This window comes from Rhododendron vialii, chromosome 10a, assembly GCF_030253575.1.
Source record: "Rhododendron vialii isolate Sample 1 chromosome 10a, ASM3025357v1".
Lineage (NCBI taxonomy): Eukaryota > Viridiplantae > Streptophyta > Magnoliopsida > Ericales > Ericaceae > Rhododendron > Rhododendron vialii.
Window position 1 is genome coordinate 27,016,056 of NC_080566.1, and position 11,796 is coordinate 27,027,851.

General features: G+C 37.2%; 1 protein-coding gene and 1 long non-coding RNA gene across 2 annotated transcripts; one reads left to right on the plus strand and one right to left on the minus strand.

The window, feature by feature from the left end:
• The first annotated feature begins 450 nt into the window (after nucleotides 1–450).
• Nucleotides 451–1,748, plus strand: LOC131303907 (uncharacterized). Its single transcript, XR_009192257.1, has 3 exons — nucleotides 451–630; nucleotides 718–803; nucleotides 1,664–1,748. It is a non-coding gene; the product is annotated as an uncharacterized LOC131303907 (long non-coding RNA).
• Nucleotides 1,749–3,256: 1,508 nt separating this feature from the next.
• Nucleotides 3,257–5,594, minus strand: LOC131303906 (ABC transporter G family member 5). Its single transcript, XM_058330969.1, has one exon. It carries the CDS (start codon nucleotides 5,337–5,339, stop codon nucleotides 3,402–3,404), a length of 1,938 nt encoding a protein of 645 aa, XP_058186952.1. The 5' UTR covers nucleotides 5,340–5,594; the 3' UTR covers nucleotides 3,257–3,401.
• Between the last annotated feature and the right edge of the window lie 6,202 nt (nucleotides 5,595–11,796).

Consider the following 11,796-nt stretch of genomic DNA (forward strand, 5'->3'; position numbering starts at 1 on the left):
TAAAATTAGGTTTTTATGCATAAAATAATTTCGGGGCGGGTACCCGAACAGGGTTACGCCAACCCGAACCCGACCGGGGTTCACCAATTCTCCCCCAACCCCCGAAAAATACAACAAAAACCCGCCCTGATCGGGGCGGGGCGGGGCGGGGCGGGTTAGGGGCGGGGCGGGTTGAATTGCCGTCCCTACTCTCTCTGAATGTTCCAAAGCCATCGTATGCTCTCGAAGAGATGCGATCTTCTGGTCAGTTTCGTTTAGCTCGCCCCTTACTAAATGGGAGAATGGTGCTTCATACTGTACCTCAGAACTCACACTCTTGAGTAACCATGAGATACACACTTGGGACAGATGGCAGAATGGTCCATCTTACTGTACCTCAGAACTCAGTCTTTAAGAACCATGAGATATGCACATGGAATGGGTATATGAGATGATGGAACAAACTTAGTGTTGATGGGCTCTATTCCATTGCAAATACTCTTAAAAATTATTCAGATGAAAGCCTCTGGTGACAGTTAATGTGTTGTTTAGTGCAGGTTTGGGGAGTGGAAGGAGGTCCTTATGAATTCACGCCTGTAGCTGCTTCAAGTTTTAGTGACAGATTTTTGGTCCATGGAGAAAAAGATGGAGGTTTATTTGTTCTCCAAGAATCTTCACTTGCAATCATGAGATGAAAATACCACTTCATTTTAACCCTCCCCACTGTTTTTCTATCAGTTCACCTATTCGTTCGTCAGTGCTGCTATGAATTGTTCGATTCAAATGACAAACATGGAGGGCGGGAGAATAAATGGGTTTCTCGGGTATGTATAAATGTTAGGTGATTTATATAATACTCTTGGTATATTTTTTTGTCCAAATATTTGTTGTAGATTAGCATACCTTGAGCTAAAGTGTGCATCAGCAAAGAGAATAGGATGTATAGTTTGATCTACAGTTAACCGCTAAATGAGTCCTGTTCAAAGAGAGATATTCTGTGCATACTAGGCTACTTGCTCATTGGCAAGGGTTTCGCCAGAATTTCATCTGATGTAGATGGATGATGAATATATTCGACAAGTTGCTTATGAAATCAGTCTTCTTTCCTAACAATATGAAAATATCCAGTACGGCAGGATGTTATCTGTTCATTTGTAAGCCAAGCAGTATATCTATACTAGTGATTGCATGTGCCTAAAGGCACGACGCAACGCGTTGTGAATGCAACCAAAATGAATTATCATTTTTCCACCCCACCAATGAACCCAACTTTTTCGCCAGCAAATTATTGGTACCTAATGGCACGTCACCGTATAATCTAACCCAAATCTAAATCAACTACCCAGGCTAGGGGAATACCGTTGTTCTCTGTTCAATGTGTTTATTGGTAATAGTTCCCATTCCTTGCGCATCATTGATGTAGAAAATAAGTTACCATACTTTCATTATGTTAGCCATGTAGAGGTACGAAAGAAAACTGTGTACTAACGAAAATCCAACACATCTACGACAAACCTCTTGCATTTCGAAACCCACTCTGGAACTTTGAATATTGATTGTTGTTTGTTTAGTTTTTAGTTCACTTTTTCTATAACTGATTCTTCTGTGATTTTGGCCTTCTTTGGTTGTCTATATTTGGTTACTTTTCGACCAACCTAACCTCGCAATTCTTTTTTCGGTAAAGATACCATGCCATGATATATTTTGCTTAGCGGAGGGCTTAACTAATTGTAATTGACGGTCAAGACACAAGTTATGCATTGAAACTCAAATCTTATTGTGAGGTTCATCTCTACCCCAATTTATTAGGAATTGCAGGTTATGGTTCATGATAGGGTCTCTATTGCCTAATCTAGCTGTCTTCTTCCTTTTCCTTGCGGTGTAGGCTAAGTATTTTTTACTCCTATTTTTGTATGCGTGGGGCTTGGGTGTGATTGCAATCTTGGTGAGTTTGGTTGTGAGAGAACGTCGAGGGAGAAGTGTAATATCATTATTTTCATTTGTTTGGCATGTATGATGAAACATTTTTGACTTCTATTGCTTTGTGTTATTGACTGTTGGTTGTCATAAGAAAGTTTCAGTAACAAATTTCAACATGCGTCCTAAGTAATTGGAAGGGTACTTGAGCTGTGTTTATTACTTTCATGGTCTGTGATTTCATGAGCTCATTGTTTAATAGAAGGTGACGACTAACTGTGAACATGGATTGATCAATTTGGTGTTGGAATGCTCCTTTTTCTCTCCTGGGTAGTTGATTTAGGCATGGGTTAGATCATACGGTGACGTGCCATTAGGTACAAATAATTTGCTTGCAGAAAAGTTGGGTTGAGGTCATTAGTTTAAACATGGGGTTAAGGTCTCCTAAATATGTGTTGAATGAAATATTAACTGTGGAATAATATTTACGAAAACTTATCATAAAATACTAATGACTGGATTAGAGGATATGGGTGGCTAAATGATTTGCCTGTCATTGCTAGTGAAGAACAATTTATTATGTACTTTTATTGAATTGAAAAAAAGGATTCACCTGATCAGTGGGCATGCTAAATAGGAAGAGAAAAAACAGCTATGTAAGAAAAGAAGTTACGAAAATGCAAGCCCTATCTGAGAAATCAGATGCATAAACAAGGGGAAGATACAAAAGAGTTGGTCTGGGTTAGCGCTTATAATTGAGGATGTTCGAAGGTTATCCAGGAAGGGAATCATCCCTCCAGAGCCACACAACCTTTTTGGGGGGAGAATTTTCACTCTCTTGGATGTTTCCAACTTTCTAGTAATTTTACCCTTTCCTGAGATGTGCCATTATTGCTACCTATGAAAGTTTAATGTTTAACCCCATCTCTTTATCCCTTCCCATTGAAACAAAAAGAAGGAAATACGGTTCCCTCTAGTTAGCAATAGCTTTTCCATTTATTTTACAGTCATTTACCATTTTGTAACCTATCCAAAAGGGAAATTTTTGAACTTCGAATTATGATAAGAAAAGGTAGATTTATAGTGCTCATTTTGTAGAACATTTACGGAAGAGATAATTTATACATGTAGCACAACTGTTTTTGCTCACTGTCTGTTTTAGGTTGAAAATATTCTTAGCGTCATTTGTTTACGATTGCTGTTTCTGTAGTATTTGCATGACTTTATGCTTGCTAAGGGCATCAAGGAGCACTAAACTTAGAACATTAACACTTCCACAACCATTTTGCATTTTTCACAGCATCCTGTCGCATTTAGAAAATCATAATTGGTTTCTTTGGCTGTATAAAGGAAGAACACAAATACGAAGAGTACACACAATTATCAAAATGACAGTACATGTATTTACATTGACCTCTATGCCAAATCATATGACCACATGATCCTTCAGTTAGTTACATTACAGGCCGTTGGCATGCACCCTTTAGAGGTCACTGCATGTTTATTCAGAGAAGGGCACCCTTAAGGCCCCTCTGAGAGCATCTACACCTAAGAATGACATAGGAAATGAACCTGTAAACCAAAATAAAGCACACCATAATAACAACATTCCTCCACCTGCTTTCCTCCCCGTACCCTTCCTCTCTAAGCATATCCTCACCGCTCACGGCACACGCCCCAAACATGAACTGTAAGCACTTCCCTGCACCGGAGAATTCATTTATCAAGAACCCTTCAAACGGGTACTTGAATAGCGACACATAATGCATGAAAATCCAGTAACTCGGCATCCCGTGCTTTGAAATGAAGTAGCCGGAGAACAAAAAGAACGAACCCATCACACCAGAGATCACCGAGTTTCCGACGATGAAATTAGGCACAAGTGCACTGAAACACACCACGACTGAATTCGCCGTGTAGAGAATTAGCCAAATCAACAACAGAAAGTGAAGGAATGCCATGAAACTCCGGTTTAACCCAACAAGCCAATATAGTGGTACTGTGAATAAAACGGCCAATATGAGTAGAAAGGGCAAGTAAACTAGACCATTGGCTATGGCATATGATGAGACTCTATAGCTTCCACTAGATGTCTCCTTCATCAGTATCTCCCTCTCTTGTAGGAAAATAGGTAGAGCTTCTATTGTACTTGTTAACAAAAATGTTAATATGAACGCAAATAGGCCAACCCTTTCCTCTGCTCCAGATAAATCATCTTTTAGATCGTAGAAGATTGAACCCAATATGAGCCCTGCCATGAGCATTTGAAGCGTCCGACACGCGAACAGCTCCTTGGTTCGAGATATGTTTTTGGAAAACCTGTGAGTGAGAATTATGGTTTCTCCAAATCTAGAATTTGCAAAACCACTAGGAAAATCAACTCCAATATCCATGGTTTCCTCATCTATCACTTTAGATTGCTGAAAGAGTTGTTGCAAAGTGCGCTTACCACTTTTATACTCACCCTCATCATTTCTCTTCAGTTGTTGCGGTGTGGATGGTAATTGTATTTGCATTTCTTGCCACTGCAGTGATTTCTGCTGTTGAATTGCTTCAATTGAGTCAATGGCAAACTCAACAATGTTGACATGGAGAGGGAGTTGTAAACCCATGAGTCTCAGCTGCAGGCCAAGCTGATCAACCGAGCCGTGATGCAAAACAGACCCATTAGCCATTAAAAGGATGGAATTGAACAATTTCACAATTCTGAACCCGGGTTGGTGGATGCTCAGGATTATGGTCCTACCCCTGGTTTCAGCCATGGTCTTGAGCATGTCAATGATCTGAAGAGCTGATGTGCTGTCAAGCCCTGAAGTGGGTTCATCAAGAATTAGCACTTTAGGGTCATGAATAACATCAACACCGATCGATACTCGCCGCCTTTCTCCACCGGATAACCCTCGGACTTTGTCATCACCGACACGTACTCCAGCTACATGATCTAGTCGGAGTTCTTGTATCAGTGAGCTGACTCTTGAACTCAACTGGGAATGAGGGAGCCTTAACCGGAGTTTCGCACTGAACATGAGGGTTTCCTGAACAGTGAGGAGTGGGAATAGGGTGTCCTTTTGGGTGACATAGCCGGATATTTTGTTGAACCTGGGTTTGTCGACCGGCTTTTGGTTGACGAAAATGGATGCGGTTTGCGGGGCGAGTTTTCCGGCAAGGATCTCGAGCAGTGACGACTTCCCCGCGCCGCTAGGGCCCACAATGGCAAGGATTTCCCATGGTTTGGCCCGGCAGTGGATGTCCTTCAGGACGTGCCGGACTCCGGGGTTACTTTTGTCATTAAGCTTTTGTGGTGGTTCTTGTGACTGCTCATCTTCTTGGTGGTGGTGGTGGTGTTGGACTTTGGCAAAGAACTTAAAAGGGTGTTCTTTCTTTTCAGTGCAGATTGTGTAGTTGATGCCTATTGCTTCAATCTCACAACCATGTTTCTCCATTGAAGAATCTCTCTCCCTCTCTCTCTCTCTCTCTCTCTCTCTCTCTCTGAACAATTACTAATGCTCTCTTTCTCTGCCCATATGTTTGTGGTGTTAAGCTATACCACTCCATAGTTCACGTGCAGCTGTTGTTGCCATCACTGTTATTTGCTGTGTCATGAAAATAGTATCAAATATGCATAGTTCACGTGGTATGGCATATATTTTGGTTTCTGTGAAGTAGTGTAACTTTTATATATAACAAAATGCAAGAAAAATTTCGAGAGATTTGAAATTTCATTTTATAAAATGATGTTTATATTCCACATGGCTAAGATACTACTCCTTCCATCCTGCAAATATATGGTCGAATACTTTATTTTGGGTTGCCCCAGAAAAATAGTACTGTAGTACATTTTGTAAAGGGAAATAATTTTGCCACTTTCTTTTTTATTAACGTCACTCTTCTTTGGGTTGCCCCAGAAAAATAGTAGTAGTACATTTTGTAAAGGGAAATAATTTTGCCACTCTCTTTTTTATTAACATCACTCTTCTGCAAGTGTATTTTTAGTGCCTTTGTAAAGCTTCCAAAGATGGAATACAACAATCTCATTTTGCCTCACGTTTTCTCTTACTTTAAAACAAGTTTGGATTTCAAAGAAACCATCGGACGAAATTCAAAAGTTAACAAAGTACGATATACTACTAATTATGATTCCAAAAATAATTGGCTTACACTTTCAGAGGGATGGTAGGGGGGTTTGTTCTTGCCAAGGGCAAAGATTGGTTTTTTTGTAATGGGGTTATTTGTGTACAGAAATGATTCGTGCGCAGCTCATTTGTGTAACAGTTTATTTTCTTAATGGACTATCAGTTGGACATTGTATGATTATGAACTTTTAATTCGTTTGATGTCATTCAAATACTTGTATTCATCTATCGTCTACAAGAAATATGTATTAAAAAATTTCCCCTAGCAGACAAAATGGTTAAAAAACCACGAGTTCCAAGTTATAAAGTATCATTTTTCTAAATACATACAAGAAACCTACACTCGCTTGATCTAAGGAGATAAAGAATGAGACCTTACGGTGGAAATCGAACCCACGATCTCACCCTGGTAAAAAAAACACCTTATCACTTGCGCTACCGTTTGTTCTCAAATTATATATCGTTGTATGTGAAATGGCTAAATAATTATACTTCCATAATAACAGTACCAAAACCGTATAGTTATATACACAGCAAGTCAGCAATGTAGGAAATTGTGGTCCAGTGAGATCTTTAAGTTTGTGGCTGAAATCACTTTAGACCTTGGCCTAAGGCTTTTTTTGGTTTTATATATATCCTAATTCCTATGGTCGGTAAAGCTTTTCTTAGAATTATTACTCACCCTTTGGTTTCAAGGTAACGGCCAGAAATGAAAGGGTACTCCAAAACACCTCGGAAGTTGGAATTTAGAAGGACGAGGCTGATCTACAATTTGGGCTACAGAGCTATTTATACGATTTATTCATTTAAATTTTTGCATTTTTTGAAAAACAAAAAATGTAGAAAGCATGTTATGACATTTAGTTGCTTGCATTTTTTATAGAAAAAAAAAAATCACCTCACACAATGATGAAAAGTTGAGCCTATCTTAAAAAGTACTGTGGCAGGTATCAACAAAATAGTTTTTAACTAGAACTCGATTTGGAATTGCTCAATGATTTTGAGACAGGAAATAATTTGGCACCCCATTTGTTTTAAATACTCTGCATGTTATAAAAACTCGTCGTTTGTATTCAAATCTACACAAATGAATTTTCATCAGAGAATATATTAAAACAAAATCTTGGAGTGTATCAAAAACACAATTACATTTAAAAATATCAAGAGTATTTGGACGAATAAGTCAATTGGTTTGTCTTTATTCAAAAAAAATTCAAATTTTATCATAATCTTTTATTTTTTCGATTTCTCTTGTTTAGACGAATCAAAAAGTCACAAAAATTTGACGTAAAACTAAGTAATGTGAAAAAAAAAACTTGAATAAAAAAAAAAGGTCATCTTAACTTTTTTTATCCAAAACCAGCCGAAAGATAATATATCCATGTAAAGCAGGGGCGAATGGGTAAATAACAAGGGAGGGAATGAGGGATGGGATGGATCTTTTATGTGGATGAGAGCAAATGACAAGATTTTGTATGAGTGTTTTTATGTGGTGGAGGTTTGGTTTGGTTTTCCATTGGGTTTCTCTCTCTTTGGCTGGACGTGACATATTATAGCAACCCGTGATCTACCCTATTTATCCTAGGGTCCAGAAAGGGGCTCCACTGCCCACTGGCTCCACCTTTGAAGAGCTCCTGGCCATCAATTTGGTATGTACCCCTACCCTACCCTACACAACACTCAAAAACACCACCTCAGCCCATAAACCAAACAGAATTCCAAACTACAGCACTCAGACTCTTTTTGTTTTGAGATTTTGGATTTATACATAATGAGTGTAGAGAAAAATAAAATAATAATTACAAATATGAATAATGATTGGAGAGAGATAAAGAGAAAAATTAAGATTTTTAAAAAAAATTGACAAGAAAAGGTTTCATTATCATTAAAATCATTATTAGAGTTTGAAATTTTTTTTAAAAAATAGTAGGGGTAATAAATAGAGAGAGATAGAGAGAAAAATGTTGTAAGTAAAGAAAATCTAGGAAAAATCTTTTGAAAAATTCTTTTTGAATTGTGAAGAGAACAAGACATAAAAATCCCTGTAGAAATGCAACAAGAGAGGTCCCACATTGAGATAGTCTCGAAGGGACCAAAACCCTTACTGCCGGTTTGTTGCGCAAAGAAGGAAAAAGGATAAAAGCCTTGGAGATAAGCTAATTTTGATCCGCTCTTATCCGATGTTTGGTTTCTCCCCTCGAACATCTAAATTGATCTCTATAACTTCTGATCTCCCCTTGAACATCTCCAAACCCTTCTCTCTTCTTTTTGTTTTTTTGGTAATGCTCCAAACCCTTCTTTAATTCTCATTACAACGATTGTATAAGAACGAACAATTAAGTAAAAACTCACGCTATTTTATTATCCACTCATCCTCCACCAACTATCAAGCAAGCTCCTTACCTAATTCTTCATTCTTACCTAATTCTTTGCTATAGCACCTCTTATCCCCTTCTTATCTCCTAAAATTGTATCTACACGCCAAACAAGCCATTAGAGGTCGCCTCTCTCACATACAATCAACTCTTATGATCCCAGTAAATATGGGGATAAAGCCCCGGCTTTAATCAAACTACCCATGGTGGGGCGATATTATAATTAGTTTATTAAAAATTAATTGAGATGCGTGTAGCTTACTCAAAACTTTCGGTTAATAAAAAAAAGGTGCCCTTTCTGGATGCAATAAGAGAAACAAGCGGTCACTGGTGTGCACGTGCTCTCTCTCTCTCTCTTGTGTGTAAGCTGCCCGATTCACGAGGGAATGCCAGATCGAAGAGGCACCATTAGGATAAATGAAAGCCAGAAGATCATATTTCCCTTTGACAAAAAAATAAAATAAGAAGTCAGAAGATCAGGCTGATCAGCTGAGAACACTGGAAAGACTTGTGATCTTTTCTTGTCTCTGTTTTCCCTTCTTTTTTTTTTGTAATACAGAGTGTCCCGGGGCAGTTTGCGCACATCTCAAATTAATCCCTACAGCCCCTCCTACAACCGTTTCACATACTTAAGCATGGGGTGAGGTGACCCCAAGAATTGTTGACAAGAAGAATCGAACCTGATACTATAGAATGAAGAAAACACCTAAGTCTCATGTCAATACCACTTGGTCAACTCTTAGGGTTTGTCTCTGTTTTCTTTCTTTCTATATGGAGTAATATTCTGATATATATATATATATATATATATATATATATATATATATATATATATATATATCGGAGCGGTTCAATGGACAACTATTTAGACACCTAAAAAAACACCCCAAATCTCAATCACATAGTTCCTGATCAAAATTTTATAATCCGAACCGTTTAATGTGTGCAGAATATGATTTTAAAGGTGTCCGCGAGAAATTAGCAAAAAAAAAAAGACCGGTAAGTGCTTGTTTTAAGCAGTTTTTAATTGAACCGTTTATTAAATCTAAGTTAAAAACTGCTCAGATCAAGCTATTTTCGTCTTTTTTTTTGCTGATTTCTCGCAGATACCTTTAAAATCACATTCTGATCACATCGAGCGGCTCGGATCATCAAAATTTGATCTGGAACTATGAGGTATTTTTTTAGGTGTCTAAATAATTGTCAATTGAACCGCCCTGTGTGTGTGTGTGCATATATATATATATATATATATATATATATATATATATATATATATATATATATATCAAAAAATAGTTTAATATATATAAGTTATTCTTAAAATGAACAAATGACATGTATGATACTCTATTAAAATTTAATCGATAAACCTATAACAAATATGATCCGTAAATTTACTTCCGAAGTAAGTTTGCACGTAGTCAAGGGCGGGATAAAATGTTTTAGCTCTTGGGTCAAAATATTACCTAGCTAGACATATACTCCCTTCGTCCCTAAATAAGTGTTTGAAGCGCAAACTTAGGCCTTACAAAAAATGCATATTTTTTGTTAAAAAATTTAATTTTTTTCACAATCTAATAGAACTTATTGCTGTCTATTCATTTGTGAAAAAATTTTAATTTTTTTAACGAAACAAATGCATGTTTTTAAAGGCTTAGATTTACGCACTAGATATTTATTTAGGAACGGAGGGAGCATGAGATACTTTTTTCATAATGGCAAAATAGTTTTGAGAAGAGAATAAGTACAAAATTTGCACATTGATTTAAACTAAAGTTGACGACTTTTCATATTCAAACTATGATGTATGTATATATCAATCATTCAGTGAGTCAGTATTAAAAGTTAATAATTTTTTAATTATAGACATGTAAGGTTTCATCAAGCAGGAGACAGAGACGGAAATTTCACCACACAAGGGCGAATGCGAGATAAAAAATTGGGCAAGAACTAGAATTCTAAAACAACAATTGGGTAAAGCATAGCTACAGTTTTGATTTCACCAAAATTACTAAGTGTTCTAAAAATCTCTTATCCTATGTTTCTATTTTCTAGTAACGATAGGGGATTTTTGTGCTGGGAGAGGGATCTGTTGTTCCATAGAGATTTTAGGGGAGAGCGAATAAAACATGTGAAACTCTCTTAACGATTGAGGATTTTTGTTGGAGACAAACTGGGAGTTTATTAATTGAGTATCCACAATGTTAACCCTCAAATTTTACGTTTTGTTATATTGTAACCCTTAACCTTTATAAATTAATATTTGTATCCTTGTATTTTGAAGGTCATTACTAATTTTTTCCCAAAATACTAGAGGGAGGGAGCCAATATAGTTTCATAGAAACTTTTTGTTTTTCAATAATATAGTAGAGATTTTTTTTTTCCCTCTTGTAGGGGCGACCGCCCCTACTGACCTCCCCTGGCTCCATCCCATCAAGTGATTCCAAGCAAAAATGCGAAATAGTTTATTCCTACACTGTATAGTGAAAATGCATACTTTTTGTATTTGGATGGAATGTTTGAGGCAATTTTACCCCTTAATCAGATTAAGAAAGGAAAATAATTAAGAAAGGGGAAAAAAAAGAAAGAAAGGAAAATATTTATTACCTTGATTTGCGGCCCTCTCAAGGAAAATACAAAAATAACAAAATGTCACAAGTTATGTAGTGTTGAGAATTATAAAAAGAACGACATATTTACACGAAGATATAAAATGATACTAACAAATTTATTAGAAATCAATCTAAGAGATGAAGAAGATGATGATGAATTTTTTTGGACCATAATGAATTTATCATCATCGATCAACCAAGTCGAATTATAGGTTGGATCGATTATGGGTTTAAAGTGATTGGATTGGGAGGATGCATGAACAATCATCTGGTTTGAGAAAGTGAACAAAAGTTTAACAATCTACCAATTTGACAGATCCTCAGGATTGAACAAAAAATTCTCAAGTTCATTTAAAAGAAACAAAGAGATTATCAACATTACAGAGACATAAAGACAATAACATGCACCAAAGAAGAAGTTGCTTCTCCTCTTCTTAACGTATGGGACATTACTCTCGGAAGGACCGCAGTCCATATCTGGATCCCCAACAAAGCTGTGGACTATTATTGATCTCCACATCTAGACCGTTGATGACGGGCTCAATGGAGAATTGGAGATGGGAGTAGGCTGACAGGAGGGAGTCACGACGGAAGAACAGAAGAGGCATGACGGGGTCAAAGGGGACGCGCTGCTGAGAATGGAGGAACAGACAATATTTGCAACTGTCGTCCAGATCCGTGGCTGCTATGGTTTCTTAGCTACATTGAACCTCCACTTACCGAGACTTGGATGCATGTGTATGTGTGTGTTTCTGTCTGTGAGAGAGAGAGAGAGAG

Bases quoted from the DNA above. Each gene is read 5' to 3' on its own strand.
- LOC131303906 (XM_058330969.1), bottom strand. From the start codon at position 5,339: ATGGAGAAACATGGTTGTGAGATTGAAGCAATAGGCATCAACTACACA.